At 45.8% G+C, this 27760-nt stretch overlaps 1 protein-coding gene across 2 annotated transcripts in view; it reads right to left on the reverse strand.

Moving 5' to 3' along the window:
- Positions 1-27760, reverse strand: part of PI4KA (phosphatidylinositol 4-kinase alpha) — a 201207-nt gene that overhangs the window by 150472 nt on the left and 22975 nt on the right. For both annotated transcript variants that reach the window (XM_073559137.1, XM_073559136.1), the window contains exons 6-10: positions 13254-13513; positions 11619-11685; positions 10148-10296; positions 8597-8662; positions 8145-8241 (exon numbers count right to left, since the gene is read on the reverse strand). In XM_073559137.1, the coding sequence (XP_073415238.1) occupies positions 8145-8241; positions 8597-8662; positions 10148-10296; positions 11619-11685; positions 13254-13513 (639 nt within the window). The remainder of the gene's footprint in view (positions 1-8144; positions 8242-8596; positions 8663-10147; positions 10297-11618; positions 11686-13253; positions 13514-27760) is intronic.

Below are 27760 nucleotides of genomic sequence, written 5' to 3' on the forward strand. Positions count from 1 at the left end.
TCTGGGATAAGTGAAGAGTCTCCGCGAGCTCAACAATCACTGGGTTTTGGCCGTTGCAGCTGAAAAGAGGAAATCGGAAAACCAGGGGAAGAGTCTTGAGGAGATCATTTGCATATTCCCAGTTCCTTCTGGGATAAGTGAAGAGTCTCCGCGAGCTCAACCAATCACTGGGTTTTGGCCGTTGCAGCTGAAAAGAGGAAATCAGAAAACCAGGGGAAGAGTCTTGAGGAGATCATTTGCATATTCCCAGTTCCTTCTGGGATAAGTGAAGAGTCTCCGCGAGCTCATCTTTCACTGTTTTTAAGAAATCTCATTATGGAAGAGGCCAGGAGCCATTTGGTGAGCTGCATTTCTTGCTACATGTTCACAGACTTACCAGTGGAAAAGCCAAACTTCACATGCCACAAATGCAAGCTTGTGTCCCTGTTGGAGGAAAAGTTGCAAAATCTCGAAGAGAGGTTAGCTACGTTGAAGATCATTAAGGAAGGTGAAGAGTTCTTAGACAGAGCAGAATTATCTCTTCATTTTACAGAAAGAGAAGAAATTCGAAGTGCACCTGAAGAAACAGAGGAATGGAGACATGTGACCCAGAGAAGCAGGAGGATCAGCAGGCGGTCAGCACCCATACTGCTCAGAAACCAGTACCAGGCTCTTACGCAGGACAACGATGAAGAAATACATCAGGATAAGACTTTGCCAACAAACAGCAACCTTGAATGCCTTCAGTGTCCTCCTGGATGGAGAAAGAAAAATGTTGTGAAGAAGAAACGGAGAGTGGTGGTCATGGGGGATTCCCTGTTGAGAGGAACAGAGGCCGCTATCTGCAAACCGGATATAACTTCAAGAGAAATGTGCTGTCTTCCAGGTGCAAAAATTAAAGATGTGTCTGACAGGATATCAGGACTCTTCAGACCTACAGATGACTACCCGTTCCTGCTACTACATGTGGGGACAAATGACACCGCAAGAAATGACCTGGAAACCATCTGCAGAGACTTTGAAGACTTAGGCAAGAAAGTGAAAGAACTGGGAGCGCAGGTGGTCTTCTCTTCCATCCTCCCAGAGGATGGCCATGGAACAAGGAGGTGGAATAAGATTCTGCAGGTGAACAACTGGCTACGTCGATGGTGCCATCAGCAACGATTTGGATTTATGGATCATGGAGTGAATTACCTTTACGATGGACTACTTGCTAGAGATGGGGTGCACCTTACCAAGACTGGAAACATGTATTTGGAAGTCGCCTTGCTACACTTGTAAGGAGAGCTTTAAACTAGAACAACATGGGAAGGGAAGCAAAAGACCAGAAAAAGCCATACACCTGACAAATGCTATTGAGAACTCTGCTATTAGAAGTGGAAAGGAAGAACAAAGACAAAAGAATCTAATTAATAAAAATATTGGAAAAAGAGAAAACAATCACAAACTAAAATGTTTCTATACTAATGCACAAAGCATGGGCAACAAACAAGGAGAATTGGAACTACTAACGCAGGAAAAGAAATATGATGTCATTGGAATCACTGAAACTTGGTGGGACAATACACATGATTGGAATACAAGACTAGAAGGATACAACTTATTTGCAAGAAACAGACTTGATAAACGAGGAGGAGGTGTCGCATTGTATGTTAGAAATGCATATATCTGCACAGAGATTGAAGCTTCTGAGACCGGGAGTTCTGTGGAAACTGTTTGGGTAAGAATACAAGGACAGAACAATGGAAAGGACACCATTGTAGGCATTTACTACAGGCCGCCTGTGCAAGCTGAAGATATGGATTAACTCTTTATGCATCAAATGGCCAAGTTCTCCAAAAAATATGACATAGTTGTCATGGGAGATTTCAACTATCCAGACATTTGTTGGGAATCTCTCTCAGGCAAAACTAACAGATCAAGAAAATTCTTATCCTCTCTTGCTGACAACTTTATCTTCCAAAAGGTAGGGGAGAAAACAAGGGGAACTGCTACCTTGGATCTAATCCTTATAAAACAGGGAGGAAATGGTTGAGGAGGTAAAAGTGGCTGGGACCCTAGGAGGTAGCGACCATGCTATTTTAGAATTTTGGATAACTAGAGGAGGAAGACCTGTGAAGACTCAGACGTCAAGGTTAGATTTCAGAAAGGCAGATTTTAAGGCATTCAGAAAGAGAATTGGAGGGATCCAATGGCTGGATATCCTTAAAGACAAAAATGTCCAGGAAGGATGGGAAATCTTGAAAAATGAAATTCTCAAAGCACAATTGTTAACAATTCCGAAAAGAGGGAAGAATAGGAAGCATTTAAGGTAACCAGGATGGATGAACACAAAACTTCAGCACATGCTAAAAAGGAAGAAAGAAATGTTTATAAAATAGAAAGAGGGAGGCATATCTAAAGAAGAACATAATGCTGTCTGCAGAACCTGCAGGGCACAAATCAGATTATCTAAAGCTGAAAATGAATTGAGGCTTGCAAGAGATGTCAAAAGCAATAATAAAGGATTTTGGGGATATGTCAAAAGTAAAAGAAAAGTCAAAGATGCTATAAGATTTTTACAGGATGAAAATGATGAAATGGTAAGACAGGATGTTGAGAAGGCCGAACTTTTAAATTCCTATTTTGCATCTGTTTTCTCTCAGAAAGGAAATGTAACATCAACTGTTCTTCACTGTCCTATTAAGGGAATAGAAGAATCCAGGATATCTATAAACAGAAAGAAAGTGAGAAAACACTTAGCTAACCTAAATGAATTCAAGTCTCCAGGTCCAGATGAATTACACCCCAGAGTACTGAAGGAGATAGCAGAAGAAATTTTTGAACCCCTCTCCATAATCTTTGAAAATTCTTGGAGAACAGGAGAAGTCCCAGAAGACTGGAGAAGAGAAAATGTTGTTCCTATCTTCAAAAAGGGGAAGAAGGTGGACCCAGGCAACTATAGGTCGGTGAGTCTGACTTCTATACCAGGAAAGATCTTTGAACAAATTATTAAACAACATGTATGTCAGTACCTGAATAAGAATGAAGTGATTAAACAGAGTCAGCATGGGTTTGTAACTAATAAGTCATGTCAGACTAACTTAATTTCCTTCTATGACGGAATCACTGATTAGGTGGATCAAGGAAATGCTGTAGATATAGTATATCTTGACTTCAGCAAAGCATTTGATAAAGTATCTCATACAATCCTTATTGAAAAAATGACTAAGTATGGAATGGACAAGGCAACTGTTAGGTGGATTCATAACTGGCTTAGTGATCGGACCCAAAGAGTGGTCGTAAATGGCTGCACATCCAGTTGGAAGAATGTTTCAAGTGGGGTACCACAGGGCTCTGTCCTGGGCCCTGTATTGTTCAACATCTTTATCAATGATTTAGATGAAGGAATTGAGGGTAAACTGATTAAATTTGCTGATGACACAAAGCTAGGAGGGATAGCTAATATTAGAGAAGAGAGAGAGAGGATTCAAAAAGATATAAATGAACTGGAGAAGTGGGCAGCAACTAACAGAATGGTTTTTAATATGGAAAAATGCAAAGTACTACATCTGGGCAATAAAAATGAAAAAAGCATATACAGAATGGGAGGAATAGGGCTAAGCAACAGCACATGTGAAAAAGACTTGGGTATACTAATAGATCACAGACTAAATATGAGTCAACAGTGTGATGCAGCAGCAAAAAAGGCAAATGCAATTCTAGGATGTATTAACAGAAGCATACAGTTTAGATTACGTGAAGTCATTATTTCCCTCTACTCCTCTTTGGTCAGACCTCATCTGGAATATTGTGTCCAGTTTTGGGCACCACATTTTAAAAAAGACATCAACAAACTGGAGCAAGTTCAGAAGAGAGCGACCAGAATGGTGACCGGTCTGCAAACCCTGTCTTATGAGGAAAGGTTGCAGGATTTGGGAATGTTTAGTTTGCAAAAGAGAAGACTGAGAGGAGACTTAATAGCCATCTACAAATATCTAAAGGGCTGTCACATTGTAGAAGGATCAACTTTATTCTCATTTGCACAAGGAACGACTAGAAGCAATGGGATGAAACTGAATGTGAGGAGACGCAGATTAGATATTAGAAAAAACTTTTTGACAGTTAGAGTGATCAATGAGTGGATCAAACTGCCACGAGAAGTGGTGAGTTCTCCTTCAATGGAAGTCTTCAAACAGAGGCTGGACAGACATCTGACTGGGATGATTTAGCGAATCCTGCTTTGAGCAGGGGGTTGGACCAGATGGCCCAGGAGGTCCCTTCCAACTCTACAATTCTATTCTATTCTCTTCTTGCCTCTTGTTTATTGTCTTACTGGCTTCTTCAGTAATAATAGTCTTTTATATGAGCTCATAACTCATCAGGCTTTCTTTCATCTGTGTCCAGTCATGTGAATCGGTTGTGGAGACAGGTCCAAAAAACTTTAAATATGTAGGACAAAGCGAAGTTGGAAAGGGTCTGTTGTCTAGTTAGTTTGCGTAGCTTGACTTTAATCTTTGCTGTCCAAGGTTCATGATCAGGTCCACAGTCAGCTCCTGGCCTTGTGTTCAGGGAAATGATTGACGACCTCCATCTTTGTCGAACACATATATAGTTAACCTTATAGGTCCAGTTTGGTGATGTGCATGTCTAGAGTCTCCATATGATTTTAGAAGAAGGTGTTCATGATGGACAGCTGATTTGTCTTCCAAAAATCAATGAATTTTCCTCCAGTCTCATATCGTTCACCAAGACCAAAATTTCCAACAACGGTTCCATGTTTTCCGTGGCTCACTTCAGTATTCAAGTCTAATGAGCAAGTCTTGTTTGGCGTCTTGTGGATTTCCTCTTGAACTTGATTGTAGAATAGTTCACTGTCCTCTTTTTCGGCATCTGTTGTTGGTGAGTAGACTTGTATTACTGACATAGATTAATGGTCCTTGTAGTCGCATTGAGATGACTATCACTGACTGCATTGCTGACCAGGACAGTGTTTGCCATAGCAGCCAAAAATATGAGAATTATGGAATGCCAGATTTGTTTAAGGCTACTTTCACACATCAGTTTTTTGCTGTCAGGTAGGATCCGGCTATTTTTAGAAAAAACGGATCCGGCATAAATTTTGGAGAACTGTAGAAACGGATCCGTTTTTCTGCTGGATCCGTCTAGCAGGTTATATCTGTTTCCTGGGGGCTGGCCAATTGGATCTGAGCATGCGCAGTCTTAAAAAAACGGATCCGGTGGCTGGATCCGTCTTTTTCTGGATCCAGGGCATTCCGGTGCCCATAGACTTTCATTGTAGCAAAAAGCCGGAAGCGTCGGATCCGGCGCTTCCGGCTTTTTCGCCGGAAACAAAAAACGTTACAGTAGCCGTTTTTTCCACACACCGGAATGAGACAAGTAGCCGGATCCGGCAAAAAACGGATGAAACACAATGCCATCCGGCGCTAATGCAAGTCAATGGGGAAAAACTGGATCCGGCATTGCATTTCGCTGGATCCGGTTTTACAAAAAAAGCCTGATCGCGCCTGACGGTGAAAAACTGATGTGTGAAAGAGGCCTAAGGGTGTGTGCACACGCTGCGGATTCTGCTGCGGATCTGCAGCGGATTTGGCCGCTGTGGATCCGCAGCAGTTTTTGCTGCGGTGTACAGTAGCATTCTAACCTATGGAAAAAAAAAACGCTGTGCACATGCTGCGGAATTTTCAGCGCGGATTTGCTGCGGTTTCAAAACTGCAGAAAGAACTGACATGTCAATTCTTTCTGCGGATTCCGCTGCGGTTTGCCATCTCCTCCATTGTGCAGATGAAAAACCGCAGGGCAAAACCACAGGCTAATCCGCAGGTAAAACCGCAGGTCTTTTGACTTGCAGATTTACCTGCGAATTTTACAAAATCCGTACGGGCAAATCCGCAGAGCATTCCGCAGCGTGTGCACGTACCCTAAACAATGGATGTCAGCAAAGCTGCATGTACACCATTGACTTGTAATGGGGTCCGTTAAATTTTGTTGTGGTGTTTATCAAAGGGATATAAGGAATAGTGCTGCATGGTGTACTATTCCTACTATCATTTATGACAGAGCTTCTGATGCAGATGTGAACATAGCCTCCATATAATTCCTTTCACACGAGCTACATAAGTCAGCATGCAGTATTTTTACCCTAAGGCTGAGTTCACACGTGGCGTTTTTTTCGCGTTTCCGCGGCGGTTTTAACCGCGCGATTTTGCCGTGAAAAATAAGCATCCCATGCATTCCTATGGGATTCCGCAATGCTGTGCTAATGCTGCGGTTTTTACCGCGGCGGAATCGCATCGCGGTTAAAAACCGCAGCATGCTCATTAATTTGCAGAATCGCGGCGATCCCGCACCCATAGGAATGCATTGTTCCGCTTACTTCCCGCATGTGGCTGTGCACACCATGCGGAAAGTAAGCAGAACATGTGCGGATGGTACCCACGGTCCGGAGGAGAGGAGACTGTCCTCCGGGCTTTGGGTACCATATCCCTGTAAAAAATAGAATTTAAAATAAAAAATATTGTCATTCTCACCCTCCGACGTCCCGCGCAGCCTTCCCGCCTCTCTCCACGCTCCGGGTCCCAGTAATCCTTTGTGAAAATGCCCGCGATGGCGCCCGTTCTCGCGGGATCGAAGTCTCGCGGTCTTTCGCACGACATCATCGCGAATTACCGCGAGACATCGCGATCCCGCGAGAACGGACGTCATCGTGGGCATTTTCGCAAAGGATTACTGGGAACGGCTGCGCGGGACGTCGGAGGGTAAGAATAACACCATTTTTTATTTTTTTTTTACATTCTATCTTTTACTACTGATGCTGCATAGGCGGCCTCAGTAGTAAAAGGTTGGTCACACTCGTTAAACACTATGTTTGACGAGTGTGACCAACCTGTCAATCAGTTCTCCAAGCGATGCTTCACATCGCTTGGAAAACGCTAGCATTCTGCAAGCTAAATACGCTTGTAAAATGCTAGTTTTTCCGCGGGAAAATCGCGGGAATTTAAAATGCGATTTTCCCGCGGACTGGAATTCCGGAACTCTCGCGGTAATTTCCGCGAGAGTTCCGGTACATGTGCACTTAGCCTAATGGTGGTGGCAGACATCATTTACATTATTAATGAACTATTTGGAAACGTACAAGCATGGAAGTGAATACATTTAAAAGAAAATAAAGCTCCAATCATAATAAAATAAATATAACTAAAACAGCTGACACCAAACCATTAGAGAAATTTCTAGAAACAAAGTAGTAAGGTAGTTAATCCCTGATCACGTGTGCCAATGATGTGACTTCGACAACCAATTGCCCAGGGGTGAGGCCAGTGTATATAGCAACTGTACGTAGAAGTCATGTTATTTCTCCCAGGTCTAAGCAAAAAAAAAACAAAAGGGGACCAATGAAGCATTAGTGATACAAGATGCAAGTACTCTTGGACAAGGAGGAACATTAACATCATTTTCACCAAGAACCAGGGCTGTGGAGTCGGTAAGCCAAACCTGCGACTCCGACTCCTCAATTTCCCTTACTCCGACTCCGACTCCACGACTCCGACTCCCACACATATTGCTTATATTTAAGTGAAAAATTTATTGTAGTACAATGTGAACCTCAGACATTTAATCATTTTTATGATCCAATAATCAAGATATTTAGATAGAACAGAATATATATTGGTGTACTACCCGGTTTTCATTCTTTTTGGTACAGATACGATATGGATAGACAGATATGGATAAATGGATAGATAGAGCAGATTTCTAATCTGCTTTTGCTATTGAAAACATTATCTATGAGCTCAAAAACCTTTCAGGTGATGCAGTTTTTTAAAAAGATGATCTGCTTTTGCAGCTGAAAAACGTATCCTCAAAAAATGCAGGAAAAACGCTGTGTGTGAATGTAGCCTTAGATCAGGAATATAACAGCCATTTATAGGACATTTCATAACTTTCCCAAACTCCTATGAAAAAATATTCAGCACATCCTGCATTGAATTACTCTACCCAATTTATTATATATTTTAGGAGTCGGAGTCGGTCCATTTTATACCGACTCCAACTCCGACTCCACCAAAATGAGCACCGACTCCGACTCCACGACTCCGACTCCACAGCCCTACCAAGAACAGTACTTAAGCAAACCAGAGGGATATTTTCACATTGACACCTACCTTTCATATTATACAGTGTATCTCTGAGCATCTTAAACATCGCTACGTAGAGAGGATCGCTGAAGGTTTTATAAAAAAGATCAGCGCTGGGATTAGCCTAAAACCAGTAAATAAAAACAATCAAAATTAGTTTCTATCATATAATAAGAGTAACTAAAAATATCTGTTGTTAACAAAACTAGAGCCACAAACTTTTCCTATCTTATCCACAAAGCTTCATAAACCCAGGACTACAATGATAACTGTTGGTTTTACAACACGAGAATGGCCTTTTCAAAATATACAAGTTCTTTAAATCTTGAAAATACATTTTCCCTGCTATTCTATTAAGAGGAAATGTTCATCAACCATTCTGCAAATATTGTGTATAGAGCTGTTTAGGATGTATATAGAGGAGTTTTTAATATATAGTAATCAGTAACTCCCGTAATTAGCAACTAGTAATTAGTTACCTCTGTAACTTCAGTGATGAGACAATCTAATGAGCTCAAAACTGGATCTGCAACAATCTGCTTCACCTGTAAAGAAGAAAAAAAAAAAAAAATAACAGGACAAGAACAAAATTATTAAAACATAATAGAAGAGTTAATGAAATATGTACAGTACATTCATATCTATAATTAAATGAATATCCAAAAACATCCAGAAAATAATGAACCCCTTTCCGACATCGGGCGTACATATACTCCGATGTCGTGCCTCCCCCCCTTTGATGTGGGCTCTGGCGGTGAGCCTACATTTTTCCTGGGACGTCAGCTGTTTAAATCGCAATCCAACCGTGGTTACTGACCAGTTAAATGCTGCTGTCAAATGCTAAACAGCTGCATTTAACAAGCGCTTCAGGCCATCGCGGCGGAAATGTGCACACCGGTGACTCACGTCACGTGATCGCGAGTCACCGGTGTGTAGGTATGACAACCGAAGGTCTCCTGGAGACATCTATGGTTGTCAGTGCCGGATTGCTGTGAGCAACACCCAGTGGTCGGCACTCACAGCAAGTGAGCAATTCTACTACATTGAGGTGATCTGACTCAGAGCAGAGCCGATCGGGTTCTGGCAGCTTCTAGTCTACCATGTAGGCTATTGAAGCATGCCAAAAGTAAAAAAGAAAATGTTTTTAAAAATATAAAAAAAATAAAAAATAAAAAATATATAAAAGTTTAAATCACCCCCCTTCGCCCCATTCAAAAATAAAACAATAAAAATAAAATCAAACATACACACATTTGGTATCGCCGCGTTTAGAATCGTCCGATCAATAAAAAAATAAAATAAACCTAATCGCTAAATGGCGTAGTGGGAAAAAAACCAATACACCAGAATTAGGTTTTTTTTGTTCGTCGTGACATTGCATTAAAATGCAGTAACGGGTGATCATAAGATCGTATCTGCACCAAAATGGTATCAATAAAAACGATAGCTCAGCACGCAAAATATAAGCCCTCACCCAACCCGAGACCATGAAATATGGAGATGCTACAAGTCTTGGAAAATGGCGAATTTTTTTTTTTTTCACTACGTAGATAAAAAAGAACCTAGATAAGTTTGGTGTCTACGAACTCGTAATGACCTGGAGAATCATAATGGCAGGTCAGTTTTAACATTTAGTAAACGTAGTAAAAAAGCCAAACAAAAAACAAGTGTGGGATTGCACTACTTTTGCAATTTCACAGCACTTAATTTTTTTCCGTTTTCTAGTGCATGGCATGGTAAAACCAATGATGTCATTCAAAAGTACAACTTGTCCCGCAAGAAACAAGCCCTCAAACAGCTATAATGATGGAAAATTAAAAAAAGTTATGGCTCTGGGAAGAAGGGGAAAGAAAAGGGAAACCGCAAAACTGAAAAAAGCTCCGGAGGTTAAGGGGTTAATGAATCCTGAAATTCCCTCAATTGACTGTATGGGGATTCAATGAAGGAATAATAAAGACTTTATTGTCGCCCTGCTGGAAGATGGGGCATTTATGGGGACATTTCTGGAAGTAGCGATCACAACATTATACCATGCACAGTAGTTGACGCAGGGTTTCTTGAGGGATATCAAACTCTTTATTGTTGACACCGGTGAACAGAGGGGAGACCGAGAAGCTGGAGCTGATGGTGGTGAGGTAATAATCTGGATCCACCGCGCTGCCATCTGGCAAATAAGATCCTGTAGGAGAAAAAAAAAACAGAGCAATTAAAAAAAAATTAAGGAACTGAAAAAAAAAAAAAATACATAACAGTAATGGACCAAACCATTAGATGTTTTGGATATTAGGTGTTAACAAAGAATACATTAACAGGTCACAGTTCTCTTAAAGGGAATATGTCATCCAAAAATAACCTATTGTTTAAATCAGGTTTTTTGTTAAATGTACGTTTCATGTTTATTAAAAATATTTTTCACTGTTTGTTTTAAAAAAACAGAAATCTTGCAATTTTCACACTGGCAACTGAGACTTATACTTGGCTCACACTTCCTTTACTTTGGAGATGGCTTTTCAGCAGCCTCATTATCAGCACAGACAGGATTATGATGAGTGGTAACACCTGTACGCACAGACAATAACAAAGGATCAGCTGTTCACAGCAACAGATGATGCAGCTCCACCTCATCCTCTTCCTTCACAATGATATTGGCCCAGATTGGAGCATTCTCACATAAGACTTCTAGACAAAGAAGCCTGAGGCAATCTATTAATTTTAATACCCATGTACCTAACAGAAAGTAGAAGTGCAATATTAAGCATACTGAAGTTTTTCTTATTACATAGCATTTTTTTTCTTTTATATTCCTCGTTTTTGTAATTTTTTATTAAATATTCAAGAAAAAGAAGATTTTTGGTTACTCACTGTAAAATCCTTTTCTTCATTGGGGGACACGGGAAAACATGTGCTGTGTGTCCCCCAATGAAGCGATAGAGAAACATACCATAAAACAACAGGTATTGCAAAAGTAAAAATAAATGGAAACATTTTTTTCTTTTTAATCCTTAAACTCCCTATAACCCTTTATCTTTCATATTATTTTATTATAATTTTTTAATAGAACTGTTTTGTCCATGTGATTCCTCATTAACGAGGTTGTCTGGTCTTAAACTACAGGTCTGCAGTCAATCTATGTGACTGCAGACTTGTGAATCAATCACTGTGAGGTGTGAGGATTCTTCGCTGCCAGCGGCGATCATGTGACTGCAAATATGCAATATGCATAGTCCTGGCCACACTGAATAGATGGACAATGTCTTGCTCGATGCAAGTGTATTGATCAAGGCCGGAAACAGTCTAGTCGGAATGTGGCTGGGAGTATGCATATCGCACACTTGCGGTCACATGACAGCCACTCTCAACACTGGCAATGGATAATCCTACCAGCGGGTGAGGATTAACAAGTCTGCAGTCACCGAGTGACTGCAGACTTGCAGTTTAAAACTGGACAACCCCTTTAACATAGATACCCAAATATGAATGAACACTATTAGGCTACATTACCTTCAAAGTACTGGATTGTGGATCCAGCAGGAGATCCAGGGAGGGGAACAACATGATCTGGGCTAACCTGTGATGAATCAGCAAGGCAACAGTTCATCATTATTGCATTATCACAAATTACAGATTTTTTTGGTGTGTTTTGCAGAAACTGCCATTTTAACATTAATAAAATCCAACATGTATATTATAAAATTAACAAATGTTACATTATCTAATATATACTTACCTTGAAATGTCTTCACATCCTTCACAACATTCTGCCCAGATGAGTACGGATCCCAGAATTCCAAGCGGTGGAAGTTCACCGGCCGCCATATTGGGACACCCTTGATGGGTGTCTCAATACGGAAACTGCTGGTGGTACCAGCGAAACACCGTCGCACCACACACACACACAGTATACGCAGTACGAACCACACACACACACTGTATATGCTGTACGCACCACACACATTGTATATGCCGTATGCACCACACACACGCACTCTGTATATGCCATACGCACCACACACTCACTGTATACACCACACGCAGCCTCTTGCGGGTACCACCAGTGGAACACCGTCGCACCACACACACACTCTGTATATGCCATACGCACCACACACACAGACAGTATACGCCGTACAGACCACACACACAAACACACACTGTATATGCCGTATGCACCACACACACACTGAATACGCCGTACGCACCACACACACTCTGTATATGCCGTACAGACCACACACACACACACTGAGTACGCCGTACGCAGCCTCTTGCACGGTACCACCAACGGAACACCGTCATGAACACGCTGCCGCCGGGATCAGCCGAATAAGTCACTGACCGTCGCCATCTTTGCACAGGAGGACTACATGTGCAGTTTTAATGTGACCGCCGCTATTTGTCTGCACAAAGATGGCGGCGGTCTGATTTACTGCGCCTGCACGAATTCCGCGCAGGTGCAGTGAATCATTCAGCTGATCCCGGCGGCAGATGCGCGACATGTCTACAGGCAGAGGAAGCCGGTCACATTAAAGGGGTTTTCCCACAAACGAAAGTTCATTTTAAAAATTGTCTATGTCTGACCGTGTACGGAGCATACCACATGTCCTGGGCAGGGGAGGAAGCAATACTGACAATGCAGCAGGGGATCACAGAGGATACATTTTGTGAGGTAAACTATTTCGCGGACTGTTTTTAAACAATATTTTACCTCACAAAATGTATCCTCTGCGATCTCCTGCTGTAATGTCAGTATTGTCTTTTGCTTCCTCCCCTGCCCAGGAGCTGTGGAATTTTCTGTACATGGTCAGACACAGACAATTTTTAAAATGAACTTTTGTTCGTGTGAAAACCCCATTAAAAAGCAAATATCAATGCCAACATGGCTCCTCCTAAAAAGTACGCCAATGACAATGAAAGGAAAGCAGCAAAGGCACAATGTCGAAGACAACAAAGGGCAAATGAGACTATTGAAGAGGAACAGCATCGCTGGGACAAAGACAATGCATATAAGCAAAGCCTGCCCCCATTGTGACATTACTGGCCTCCCAATGCGATAGAATCGGGCATCCATCTAGTTTACATATAATTGGAATTAACTTACACACATAAGGTACCAATATATAACAATTGCACATTTACCTGAGAGCCACTAGATACACTACTTGTCTTTCTCTTCAATGAGTCTGATTGACATACGTTGAGGAGTGAATTTGGAAGAATAGATCGGAAATCGTTGAAGGATCGTCTACGGATCCCTTCCAGCTCTTCTGGAGCCTTCAGAGATTGAGGGGAGATCTTAGGAAACAACTTGGATAGTAGAGACTCTTCAGAGTTGCTATATCTCCCAAATGCCCGAGATATGCCAATTAAGCATGGTATTGCATACTTGCACAGGTATTCTGCAAAGTGAGAGATTCAGTCATTCACATTATGAAAGAACAGATGATACATAACAGTGAGGCAAAAAAAAAAAAACAACTTTGTACATCTTAAAAAGTGTCTCAAGTTAACTTGTATGGTTGTCAGATATAAAAAGAAATTTCAATAACTTAGATATACTACAGGAAACTTCTCTTCCAGTAGATCTAACTGAGAATCAGAAGTCTATAAACCATTTCTAAGTCAACACAGGATCATCCATCAACGCATGATTGGGGGGGGGGAATGGCATTCCTAGAAATAAAAAAATTAAAAAATAAAAACTGTGGTGACACTTGCTGGAGCTCAACTTTGCCTTCACTTGTACTAGACGGACCAGCAACATCCTAACGAAAGTGGCTGTGCCTGGTACAGCAGGGCAACCATACTGAACCTTGTCGCTTCAATGGGCAGAGCTGCAGTATAATCACATTAGCCTGGGTGTCGCTGAGACGGTGAGTACAGGGAAGAGGAAGGGACATCCCCGGAAACGCCGCAGCCAGGATCAGACAATGTGGTCCTGATCTCTCATCAAATGCGGTCGCAGAGGGTGTGGCCACAAAAAAGCAAGTGCAGAAGTGGTCCCCGCCTACGCCAGTGTCTATTCAGCTGGATGTGCGTCAGAGAACACACATGCATTAAAATATATTGCGGCGCACAGAACCACTAGCTCCCTACATTGTCAAAAGCAGGTAGATGCGCCACAATCAATCTTTAATTTGTAAATATCTGAAATATTCAGAAAAAGGGATTGAGCGCTTCTCTTTCAGATCGTCAAGAGAGACCAAGCCTTAAGAAGACAAGAACTGATGAACTTTCTGAAAACCATTTGTCCCACCATCACAAAAAAGAAGTATGCAACGGCTGGGAAGGCCCCGTTATACCATAGAGCAGTGTTGCTCAACAACAGATGTCAAGAGCCACCAACAGACCATGTTTTCAGGATTTCCTCAGTATTGGATGGAATTATCACCTGGGTAATAATAAGGAAATCCTGAAAACAAGATCTGCTGGTGGTTCTTGATCATTGGAGTTGGGGAACACTGCCATAGAGGTTGAAGAGGGAAGTGAGACGGATGCAAGTTTACCTGAGAATTTTACCTCATTCCACACTTTAAGGGAATGCGGCATCAAATAGCTTGAGACAGAAGGGATCCATAATAGGGAATTAAGTCAAAACAGAAACATTAGGAATTTCTAGGAAGACCCAGAGCATTTCAGCAGTTGAATGTAATGTAGAAAGGTGTACTACTGTAGCTGCCCAAAAGATTTGTGAAAAGTAGCATGAACTCCAAGGCCACTATTTCATTTGTGAGATGTCAGAGAGCAGAGGGGGATACGGGGCCACATGACCTTCCATATATAGGAGATGAGACATTTTTGCAAGAGTCGCAAAAGAGTACATGGGGACAGAAACCATCACGGGACCAAAATGGTAGAGGACACAGAAAAGGGAATTTTACAAGATTAAAATTCATCATATCATGCAGCTTTTACAGGGGAATTTGATTTGCAGCAAATGTATTATTTGTGAATTGAATGTCCCTTATTATTTGAGACCCAAATGCATAATAAATGTAAAATATGGGGAAAAAATAATACTCATCGCTCAACTCTGCTGCTCACAGTCCCCTGTATGGTCCTCTACACATCTTACCACTTGTCACACACTGAAACCCTGGGCATCTTCATACTAGACCAGGACTTCCAACTGCAGCTAGGACAGGGACATCCCTGTGCACATCCAGGGATGTTCTGAAGTCAATTTCATCCTGAAGTCCTGCTCTAGAGTACACATTGTAAGGTCATTGTGCACGTTCTGATTTCACGACAACCAAGCAACTAGAAAGATGTACAGCGCCTAGCTGCGTCCGAAAGTCCCAGACTAGCATGAAGAAGACAGGGGTTTCGTTTTAACGCTTCAAGGAAGTAAAAAAAAAAACAAAACTAAAAATAAAAAAAACAAAAGGACATTTGGGGAGGGGGGCACAATTACTTTCTAAAGGGGAAATTTGGGGGCATCATTTGTTTTAAGAGGGTCATTAACTGGCAACCCTTCCTACAACACTTCACCAACGTCTTTGGGTCTGTCCGTGGCAATATAAAAAATGACCTGTTTTATTCTCTTTTTCTTACAGTCAATGGTAAAGGTAGATTAGATGTACTTCATGTAGGTCTTTAATAGTGAGCAGGTCACATTTTTCAAATCTGACCAGTGTCAATTTAAGTGTTTATAATTCTAGAACGCTTCAACAGATCTCATTGATTTTGCGAACGTTTTTTTCGTGACATATTGTACTTTATGTTAGTGGTCAATGTATGCCAATATTTTCTGTGTTTATTTATAAAAATATCAGAAATCTGTCAAAAAATTCTAAAAAATTAGCAAATCCCTTTTTTGAATCAGATAAATTGAAACACAGAACAAAGTCCAGACATTACAATGTCCAACAAGGTCGCATATTTTCAATTACAGCGCATCCCCTCCCTCCCCCACTTATAGAAAAAGCAGCAACACATACTCAGTAGTATGTCCTCCTTTCGGGATCATCGTCTCTCCACCCACAGTGTCCACAATGAATTGAACATTTTTTCTCTTTTTCTTTTGGCGTAAATACCTTTTCTCTTTCGTCTCATTGGGGGACACAGGAACCGTGGGTTTGTGCTGCTGTCACTAGGAGGTTGACACTATGCTATGAAAAAAATGTTAACTTCGCCTCTGCAGTATACACCCCTCCGACCGGCTGTAGGACAATCAGTTTTACTTAGTGTCAGCAGGAGGTGGACAGAGGTCTCTCGCAGACCCATGCCTACCTCAAAGTGCGTCGTTCCTTTTCAGGTAACCATGGATGGATACAGAGTAGATATGCTACATCTGTATTCCCACACCGGGATTATGAGTACGACGTGTACTGCCACCCCGTATCCTCATGAATCCCATTGGCAGGACCCTAACCCCTAACACAGGACTCGTGTTCAGGTGGCCGCTCCTGGTCCTGACCTTCGTCTCCCATCACTCTTCCTCCAGAGCCTGATGATCGAGAGAGACGCCCTGCAGAAAAGGTTTGGGACAGCAATCTTTTCATGCTTATAGATAACCGACCTGTTACGGGGTGAACTGGAGGTATGAGGCTGCATCGTTTTATATTCTGCTCACCAGCCGCCCTAGGCTGAATGTGACCGCTCTAATCAGGGCTCGGGCTCGCAGCCCATGGCTCTATGTTTAGTTTAAGAGCCAACACTTACTTTCAAGCATTCGGTACAGCACGGTTCCAGCCTCCTCCCGTGGCAGCGTTATGGCCCTGGGCTCCAGCAGGAACTCCGCACGGCCGACGCCAGATTCCGGCTTCCGGCAGGCTCCGCCCCTCGGCTTCCTCTTCCTGTACCAGCGCCATCTTGGTGCTCCAGGAGGCACCGCTTCCGGGCGGGGATTTCATAAAGCTTGTAGGCAGGGGGCTGTTCACCTCGCTCTCTCTCCCTCATCAGCCTTCGGGCAGCAGCTGCGGCAGGGACACAGGTCGTGGGTATGTGAGTACTGCACCACAGTTTGCTCTCTCACTCCGCTTTCTACCCCCGACGGTCGGCACCAGGTAAAGCCTGTTACTATGCCCAAGGGAGAGCAGTCCCGCTCCTCCTCATCCGCTTCAGCAACCTTGGTCAAATATTTTGTATGTACCAAACGCAATGTCAGGCTTCTTTCAGGTCAGTCCTCACCACTCTGCTCAGTTTGCAGCAGACCCACGGTGTCACCTACGATAGAGAGCAGGTGCAGCCCCCCCACCTTACCTGTCAGAGCTCCCGCATTATCCCTGGAGCAGGAGGAAGCCACCCTGCCTGCCGCCCAGGGGCCATCCATCGCCACGGGAGACAGTGAGTGTCCAGGATGGGCTTCTTCCTTATCTAAGTTCGTGGCAGACCTTACCAGGGTATCATAGTCCTTGGTAATGGTGCTTGACAGATTGCCACTTCAGACTCCAGTGGACAAAGGAGCATCAAAGGAGCCTCCTTTTGGGCGTTCTAGAGGCCGAAAAAGGTTTAGACAGGAACAACAACCCAGGTCCCCTTCTCACTCCATCTCATCGCCACAATTCCTCTGGCCGTCTGCCTCCTCCCGGTCCACATCCCCGGAATCAGGCGAGGCATTATCAGAGACACATTCAGAAGAGGGTTCTGAGTACGGGCCAGAACAGTCCCAGGGCGTCAAGGATATAGTACAGGGCCTCATTGCCACAGTCAATGAGACCTTTAACATTGGGGACGCCACATCAAAACCTAAAGATCAGGCTTTTTCATTTAAGCGTCATAAGTCCCCCGCTAGGGCCTTCGCCTTCCACAAGGATTTTGAGGAAGTGTTGGCCAGTGAAAGGGAAAACCCAACCAGGCGGTTTCAGAGGGGAAGTCGTTTTGGGATTCTATATCCTTTCCCTCCAGATCTCACTGCCAATTGGACAGCCTCCCCTTCGGTGGATCCACCAGTGTCCAGACTCTCTACCAATATAGTCCTCCCACTCGCCAGTGGGGCAGCCCTAAAGGATCCCAATGAGAGGAGGATTGAATCCCTGGCAAAATCCGCTTTTGAGGCAGCAGCCGATACATTGTGTCCAGCCTTCGCCTCAGCCTGGGTAGCTAAGTCCGTTACAGAATGGGCCAAACAGCTTAGACAGGGCATATTGGCCGGGGCACCACCAGCAAAACTGGCAGAGTTTGCAGATCAAATCTCTCATGCCAGGAGGTATATGGTATCAGCAGCCCTGGATGTCGCGTCTTGCGCAGCTCAAGCATCCAGTAACGTGGTAGCCGTCTGGCGGACGGTCTGGATAAAGGCTTGGCAGGCTGATTTGTCCTCAAAGAAATCACTGGCCAATCTGCCGTTTCAGAGTGCCCGACTCTTTGGGTCAATGTTAGATCAAATCATTAAGAATGCAACAGGGGAACAAGCTCCCTTCTCCATCAGGCCAAGCCTTGATGTTTTCAAATGTAGGGCTCAGCCCTTTCGCTGTACCCCAGCGACAGGCGCTTATGCTCAGGGCCCACAGAGGTCGCAAGCACCTAGAGACAGGAGGAGGGTATCCCTTCGGGCCACCCCTTCATGGCATTCCCACAGTTCCAACAGCAGAGCTACCAGGTCGGGGCCGAGCAGAGCCACTTCAGCCTGACGCCGACAGGGAATCCAACTCCCTTCCCAGTACCTCTCCCAGACTAGGAGGCCGCCTTCTCCTCTTCAGAGATGTCTGGCAGAGTTCAGTAGAGGATATCAGGGTAAAGGAGGTGGTATCCACAGGATGCAAAATAGACTTCAACGCGCTTCCACGAGACCGTTTCTTTCTATCGCAACCTCCAAAAGACGCTGCTATGGCTCTAGGGTTTTTTGCAACAATCGAATCTCTCCTCAACGCAGGAATAATCGTCCCCATTCCCGAGCAGGAATGTTTCACCGGCTTTTACTCAAACCTGTTTGTGATACCAAAAAAGGATGGCTCAGTTCGTCCAATACTAGACCTCAAAAGGATAAACAAATGGGTCCGCTTACGCCATTTCAGGATGGAGTCAATTCGGTCGATAATTACATCTATGGAGGATCAGGAATTCCTATCTCCCATAGATATGCGAGACGCCTACCTGCACGTCCCCATTTTTCAGGGACATCAAAAGTTTCTGCGGTTTTCTGTCCAAAAGCAGCATCTCCAGTTTGTGGCTCTCTGCTAAAATTCCAACTTCTATCCTTTCGCGCTGTCATGAGAGTCCTGGGGAGTATGGTGGCAGCCTCAGAGGCAATACCCTTTGCCCTGTTCCGTTCCAGGATACTGCAGAGGAACATCCTCCTTTAGTGGGACAGGTACATCTCTTTGCTGGATCGCCCCTTCCTCCCTTCCATTCAGACCAGGACGTCCCTCAAGTGGTGGCTGAACTCCCCCTTTGTTCATCTAGGATGGCCTTTTCCCTGTCCACTGGCAGGTGGTAACTACAGAGGCCAGTCTCCTGGGCTGGGGTGCGGTATTCTGTCACCTGACGGTCCAGGGACGATGGTCAAGGCGAGAATCCTCACTATCAATCAACATTCTAGAACTGAGGGCGGTCTTTCTAGCACTCCTACATTGGGAAAGATACCTCAACATCCAGCCAGTCCGGATTCAAACATACAATGCCACAGTGGTGGCATACATCAATCACCAAGGGGGAATCAGGAGTCCCCGGGCACTGGCCGAGGTATCCAGAATCCTCAGCTGGGCGGAAACCGCAATTCCGGCAGTTTACATTCCCGGCACAGACAACACGGCCGACTTCCTCAGTCGGGAGGGGCTCACGGCAGGAGAATGGTCCTTACATCAGGACGTGTTCCGTCAGATATGCCGGCGATGGGGGACTCCAGACGTGGACCTTCTGGCTTTGCGACAGAACAGAAGGGTCCAACAGTTTGTCTCAAGATACCACGATCCTCTATCAATAGGGGTCGACACGCTGGTCATTCCCTGGACACAGTTCAGACTCCCTTACCTGTTCCCTCCCCTTCCTCTCCTGCCCAGACTGCTAAAGAAGATCAAGGTGGAAGGGGTGCTGGTCATACTCATCGCCCGTACTGGCCCAGGAGGGCCTGGTTCGCAGAAATTATCAATCTTCTCGCAGGCACCCCCTGGAGACTCCCCGAAAGACCAGATCTCCTGGCTCAGGGGCCCTTTTACCACCCAAATTCTCGGTTTCTCAATTTGACGGCATGCTCGTTGAAACCACAATACTGAGAGCAGCGGGATTTTCAGACCGAGTCATTAATACAATGATCCAGGCTAGGAAGCCATCCTCTTCCAGGGTCTATTATCGAGCCTGGAAGGCCTATTTTGGCTGGTGTGAGTCTAATCACGACACCTATGCCCTGTTCCCTACCATCTGTCCTAGCTTTTCTCCAGGCAGGGTTAGATGCCGGTCTGGCCCTAAGTTCTGTGACGTTTTTAGGTAAAAAGCTACGTCGGAGAGTGGACCCTCTGGATCGCAGATCCGGAGCCCCCGGGCCGAGCACTCCAGGTGAAGACCGACCCCTATACAGGGATCGTTTGGGGCAGGACCACAGGGGACGGAAGCGCAACAGCCGGAACCAAGAGGGACGGCTCCATGGACAAAAAAGGACTAGGGAGAAGGATGGCTTAGATACGGGCCCAGGACTGACGGACAGAGGAATGTAACACAGGGCACGGCAGGGAGGCAGAGCACGGACAAGAGGAACTACAGAGGCATGTAACACAGGCAAGGCAGGGAGAGAGCATGGACAAGAGGAACTACTGAGGCAAGGAACACTGGCAAGGCAGGAAGGCAGTGAGACAGGGAGTGGACAATAGGAACTACAGAGGACTGTAACACTGGGCAAGGCAGGGAGGCAGAAAGACAGGGAGTGGACAATAGAAACTACAGAGGACTGTAGCGGCCAGAGGGTGCAGGAGACTACACGATCATCAGGCGTCCTCCTTACAGCGAGGACGCCTGAAGTATCCTAACACCTGGAAGTGCGTCCCCCTGTCCTGCCCCTCAGCGCCGCCCACCGCTGGAGGGAGAGAGCGGGAGGGGGTGTGCGCGCGACAGGGAGCGGGTGCCAGGAGCCACTGTGAGGAGGATCGCAGGACGGGCGCACGCCTGGACGGGGGCGCGCAGGTAAGAGGAAGCTGTGGCGTGCGCTGCTGCGCGAGGGACATCGGCGGGCATAGCCGCCGATGTCACAGTACCCCCCTCCTTACGTCCTCCCCTACTGAGATTGGCCAAGAACTTTTTCAGAATCCGGGGGGCATTGATATTCTCTCGAGGCTCCCAGGACCTTTCCTCGGGACCAAAACCCTTCCAATCGATAAGAAAAAGGGTCTTTCCCTTGACTCTTTTCATAGCCAAGATGTCTTTGACCTCAAAGACGTTGTCCGAGGCAACTGGTAAAGGATGGAAACCGGTTGGAACCAATTCAGGACTATGGGTTTCAAGAGCGAGACATGGAAAGCGTTGGGAACCCGGAGCGAAGCAGGCAACCTCAGCTTATAAGCCACTTCATTAATGCGTCCGATCACTTCAAACGGTCCAATGTACCGAGGGCTCAACTTGTAAGAGGGAACTCTCAGACGGATATGTCGAGTTGAAAGCCAGACTTTGTCACCTGGATGGTACGGAGGCACGTCCTTTCGTCTTTTGTCCGCATGTTTCTTGATCTGGTTATTGGCACTCTTGAGCGCTTCCCTGGTCTCCCTCCAAATCTGCGAGAATTCCAATGCGAGTGAATCAGCTGCGGGCACTCCCGTAGGCGTGGAAAAGGGTAGCGGAATACCTGGATTTTGACCGGTTACCACAAAGAATGGTGACTTGGCGGTAGATTCGCTGGGATGGTTAATGTGCGAGAATTCAGCCCAAGGTAGGAGCTCGACCCAATTGTCCTGATGGGCGTTGGAGAAGTGACGTAAGAAGGTGGTTAACGCCTGATTAATTCGCTCCACTTGCCCGTTGGTCTGAGGATGGTATGCAGAGGAGAAGTCGAGAGACGTACCCATGAGCCGGCAGAGAGCCCTCCAGAAGCGAGAGGTGAACTGGACCCCCCGATCCGACACAATCCGCTGAGGAAGACCATGTAGCCTGAAGATCTGGTGGATGAAGATCTCGGCCAACTTCGGGGCGGACGGCAGTCCCGGTAAGGGAATAAAGTGGGCCATCTTGGAAAAACGATCAGTTACGACTAAGATGGTGGTACATCCAGCTGAGCGGGGTAAATCGGTCACAAAATCCATAGCGATTTGCTGCCAGGGAGCCTCTGGAACTGGTAATGGGTGAAGAAGACCGGAGGGCAAAGCCCTAGCCACCTTGTTTTGGGCACAGGTTGTGCACGAAGCTACATAGTCGATCACATCCTGGCGAAGCGTGGGCCACCAGTAATACCGGGAAAGCAGCAAGAGAGTCTTCTTAGTCTCAACGTGTCCAGCAACTTTGGAGGAATGCCCCCAGCGTAGCACCTCTGAACGTCTGCCTTGAGGAACGAAAGTTTTACCAGGCGGAGGAGTGGAAAAATTCACAGGAGCCACGGTGATCATCTTAGTAGGCTTGATAATATAGGATGGGTCTTCATCCCTCTCTGGTGACTGTAACGACCTGGAAAGGGCATCGGCCTTGATGTTCCTATTACCAGGTCGAAAGTGAAGTTGAAAGTCAAAGCGGGAGAAATACAGGGCCCACCTGGCTTGCCGGGCATTGAGTCTTTGGGCAGACTGCAGGTAAGCCAGATTCTTGTGGTCCGTAAGGATGGTGAATGGATGAACAGCCCCCTCGAGTAAATATCGCCATTCAGCCAAGGCCATCTTAATGGCAAGTAATTCCCGGTCTCCAATGGAGTAGTTGCACTCCGCAGGCGAAAAGGTTTTAGAAAAGAAGCCGCAAGGGACCAGGCGCCCGGATGAAGCCTGCTGGGACAGGACCGCCCACGCTCCAGTGGAGGAGGCGTCCACCTCTAGGACGAAGGGCCTGCTGGTCACTGGCCGATGCAAGATGGGTGCCGATGCAAAAGAACGTTTCAGAGCCAGGAAGGCGTTTTCAGCTTCGGGGGACCAGCTGTTGGGTTTCGTTCCCTTACGGGTCAAGGCCGTGATGGGTCAAGTAACCGTAGAAAAATGAGGCACGAATTGACGGTAATAGTTTGCGAAGCCAAGGAACCGCTGGATGGCCTTTATCCCCACTGGACGGGGCCACTTGAGTACCGCACTGAGTTTTTCGGGATCCATCTTCAGACCGGAATCAGTGACGATATATCCCAAGAAGGGCAATGACGTCTGCTCAAAAAGGCATTTCTCAATCTTGGCATAGAGTCAATTCTCTCGAAGGCGATGCAAGACCAAGCGTACGTTCTTGCGATGGGAGGACAGATCGGGCGAGAAAACGAGAATGTCGTCTAAATACACCACCACACAGGAATAGAGCAGATCCCGGAAAACCTCGTTGATAAATTCTTGAAACACAGCTGGTGCATTGCAAAGGCCGAATGGCATGACTAAGTATTCATAATGCTCGTCACGGGTATTGAAGGCCGTTTTCCACTCATCCCCTGCACGGATCCGGATCAAATTGTAAGCTCCCCGCAGATCTAACTTCGTGAAGATCCGAGCTCCTCTCAGCCGGTCAAAGAGCTCAGGAATCAACGGAAGGGGATATCGGTTTTTAACGGTGATATTGTTTAGGCCCCGGTAATCTATACAAGGCCGCAGTGATCCGTCCTTCTTCCAGACGAAGAAAAAACCCGCGCCCGCAGGAGAAGAGGACTTCCGGATGAACCCCTTGGTCAGGTTTTCCTGAATGTATTCCGTCATGGCAGAGGTCTCGGCTGGAGAAAGAGGGTACGTTCTTCCTCTGGGAGGGACAGCTCCGGGAATCAGGTCGATAGGGCAGTCATAGGACCGATGTGGAGGCAGGGAATCCGCTTCCTTCTTGCAGAAAACATCAGCGTAGGCGTGGTAAGGAACAGGAAGGCCAGGAAGATCGGTTGGCTTAGGCAAAGAATGGGGACGAACAAGGGTCCGCAAACAGCGTGCATGGCAGGCGTGCCCCCAGCGCAAGATCTCCCCGGAGCGCCAGTCGACAACTGGCTCATGCCGCCTGAGCCAAGGTAACCTTAAGAGAATGGCGTGGGATAGTTGAGGCAGGACACAAAAGGCAATCTTCTCGGAGTGAAGTGCACCAATTTGTAGCTCAACTTCGGTGGTAACCGTGGTGATGAGTCCAGGCAGAGGTTTGCCATCGACGGAGGTGATAGCTCGCGGATTTCTTAAGACGACCACGGGAATCTGGAGTTTGTCCACCTCTTCCTGGCGGATGAAGTTGCCTGCTGCGCCCGAGTCCACATACGCCTCCACAGAGCCACGCCCCGACCTGTAACAAGTTCTTTGAAAGGCCAGGTATCTGCTCTCTCTATTCTTTTTCAAAGAAATTTGGCCTCCCGCTTACAGGTTAAGACCTTTCTGCAAGGGGTGGCGCATACCGCTCCTCCTTACAGATCCCCAGTGGCTCCATGGGATCTTAACTTGGTCTTGGAAGCCTTGACAGATTCACCCTTTGAACCCCTCCAGGAAGCTCCCATGTCTTTGTTATCCTGGAAGGTGGTATTTCTCGTAACCATCACCTCTATTTTCAGGTTTCAGAATTAGCGTCATTTTGCTGTCGCCCTCCATTCTTAATTATGCACCAGGACAAGGTTGTTTTGCGGCCTCCTCCTAACTTTCTTCCCAAGGTGGTATCGGCCTTCCACCTGAACGAGGATATAATCCTTCCGTCATTTTGTCCCGCTCCAACCCATCCTCTGGAGCGTTCTTTAAATAAGCTAGACCTGGTCAGGACAATAAGGGTCTATCTGGCCAGGACCGCTCCCTTCAGGAAGGCAGACTCGCTCTTTGTTATCCCCAATGGGGTGAGAAGAGGCCTGACGGCCTCTAAGGCAACAATTGCCCGCTGGATCAGAATGGCAATTTTGGAAGCCTACTGGGTGAAGGACAGGGTGTCCCCTGCTGGGGTCAAGGCCCATTCAACCCGGGCGGTGGGTGCCTCCTGGGCGGTACACAATAGGGCATCAGCCATGCAGTTGTGCAAGGCAGCCACATGGTCGTCCGTGCATACTTTTTCAAGGTTCTATAAGGTCCATACCTATCCCGGTACTTTCCTGCACGCAACCTCCGATCCTCACAAGATCTCCTTCTCTACTCCCCTCTTATCTCCTCTTCCCACAATCGCATACAAGATTTCTCTCGCGCATCACCCCTACTCTGGAACTCTCTACCACAACATATCAGACTCTCACCTACCATCGAAACCTTCAAAAAGAGCCTGAAGACCCACCTCTTCCGACAAGCCTATAACCTGCAGTAACCACCGATCGACCAAACCGCTGCACGACCAGCTCTACCCTCGCCTACTGTATTATCACCCATCCCTTGAAGATTGTGAGCCCTCGCGGGCAGGGTCCTCTCTCCTCCTGTACCAGTTATGACTTGTATTGTTTAAGATTATTGTACTTGTTTTTATGTATACCCCCCTCACATGTAAAGCGCCATGGAATAAATGGCGCTATAACAATAAATAATAATAATAATAATAATAATAATAATAATAATAATAATAATAATAATACCTATGCTTCAGCGGACGCCAGCCTAGGCAGGAGAATCTTGCAGGCGGCAGTGGCGAGTTTTCCGACCTGAAGGAAGTTTCTGTCTTCTCCCACCCCAGGGACTGCTTTTGGACGTCCCACGGGTCCTGTGTCCCCCAATCAGACGAAAGAGAAAACAGGATTTTTCTTGCTTACCGTAAAATCTGTTTCTCAGAGTTTTCATTGGCGGACACAGCGCCCTCCCATGATTTTGTTACTTGTAATGAATATATGTATACAGTATGAGTCCAGTCTGGAGCATGTTTAAGATCAGCCTGACAACGAGGGCACCCAGAAGTCTGTCTCAGTCCTGCCCTAAATAGTCTTTCAGTTGTCCTATATACTCTATGGAGAACACATATTTGTGAGAGTCTACCTGGCTCACTCAGTGACAATTGGGGTATATATTACATAACTGCCTCCCACTTATCCTCTTCTATTGGCCCCAATTCGTCTTCCCACTTCTCTTTAGCCTTAATCTGGTAATTAGTTAGAAAGGTGTGCATTAAGTCCTTATAAATACCTGACATAACTCCTTTTGTTCCACGATCACTACACAAATAGTCCACCAATGTCTTTTTGGACCCTCATAGAAACCGTCTTACTCTGCACTATGTAAGCGTGACAGAGCTGTCTATACTGGAACCCACAGATCTCAGATAACTCATATTCCTCCTGTAGTTTCTCAAAAGTCACTAGTCCTTGCGAGTCCTGTAACTGGGCAATGTATTGAATTCCTTTACTCGTCCAGTTTTTAAAGTCCCTCATTTTGTCCAACTCTGGCAGTTTTTCATTTTGCCATATAGTGGAATATTTCGTCAGGGCCTCCACTCCCCTAATCCTTTTAATCTCCTCCCACACCTTGTGTACCAGGGCCAGAGTGGGGCATGATAGTCCTAGTTTCCTAAAACTACCTGCCTCCAGTCCTTGAACCAATGAGTCTCTCCCCAGCACCTGAGTCAATATCTGACACGTTGAACCCCTGCCCTCTGTCTCTCTCCATCCCCTCAGCTGTAGGCCCTGAGCTGCTAGATGATAAATCCATGGGCTCAGGAGTGCAAGCCCCCCTCATCTTTGGGCCTCTGTTACATTTCCATTCTAATCCTCGGTTGTTTTTTCCCCCCCACACAAGATCCCTAAATATAGAATTGATTGTACAAAACCACCGCTTGGGTAAACATATGGGGGGCATTGTGCAGCACATACAACACCTGGGTCATCAGTTCCATTTTAATCAGATTTGTCCGTCCTACCACTGATAGATGTAATCTACACCACGCTCCCACTTTGCTTCTGAACTTACCTAATAGCGGGATCAGATTTAAGTCTATATAACTCGAGAGCGGGAGCGATATCTGAATGCCCAGGTACTTGAACTGCCACACAACCGCCAGCCTACTACCATCCCACTCTATCCTAAGATCTTCGCCACTACCGTCCACAACTAGAATATTGGATTTCTCCCAATTGATTTCCAGGCCCCAAATCTCCCAATGATGCTCGTCACACCCCACAAGGATTCATCAGGGTCTTCCAGGAAAAGCAACATGTCATCTGCATATAAAGCTATTTTTTCTTCCATAGGTCCACATTTAAACCCCTTGACCGAGGATGCCTTTCCAAATTGTCTGTGCCAGGGGCTCCACCGCCAATGCAAAAAGCAGCGGAGACAGCGAACACCCCAGTCTGGTCGCCCTATGAAGAGCGAATTGTCTGGATGTCTGCCCATTAACCCTGACCCTAGCAGTTGGGGACGTGTACAACAGCCGTATCCATGATATGAAGGTTGGTCCAAATCGCAAGCACTCCAGCACCTTCCAAAGATAACTCCATTCGATACTGTCGAATGCTTTACGCGCATCCAACGATACTACTACTCTACGACCCCAGTTATCCGACGGCAGGTTAAGGTAGAGTCTACGTATGTTTATTGCTGTAGACCTATTCTTGCACCACACTCGTTAATCAGTTGGCCAGAATTTAGGCCAGAATTTTTACATCTGCCGTCAGCAACAAAACGGGTCTGTAGGACTCTGCCAACTTCGGGTCTTTACCTTCCTTAGGAATGATCACTACGACAGCCTCC

Source organism: Dendrobates tinctorius, unplaced genomic scaffold (assembly GCF_039654945.1).
Source record: "Dendrobates tinctorius isolate UK_male_01 unplaced genomic scaffold, ASM3965494v1 ptg000265l, whole genome shotgun sequence".
Classification (NCBI taxonomy): Eukaryota; Metazoa; Chordata; class Amphibia; order Anura; family Dendrobatidae; genus Dendrobates; species Dendrobates tinctorius.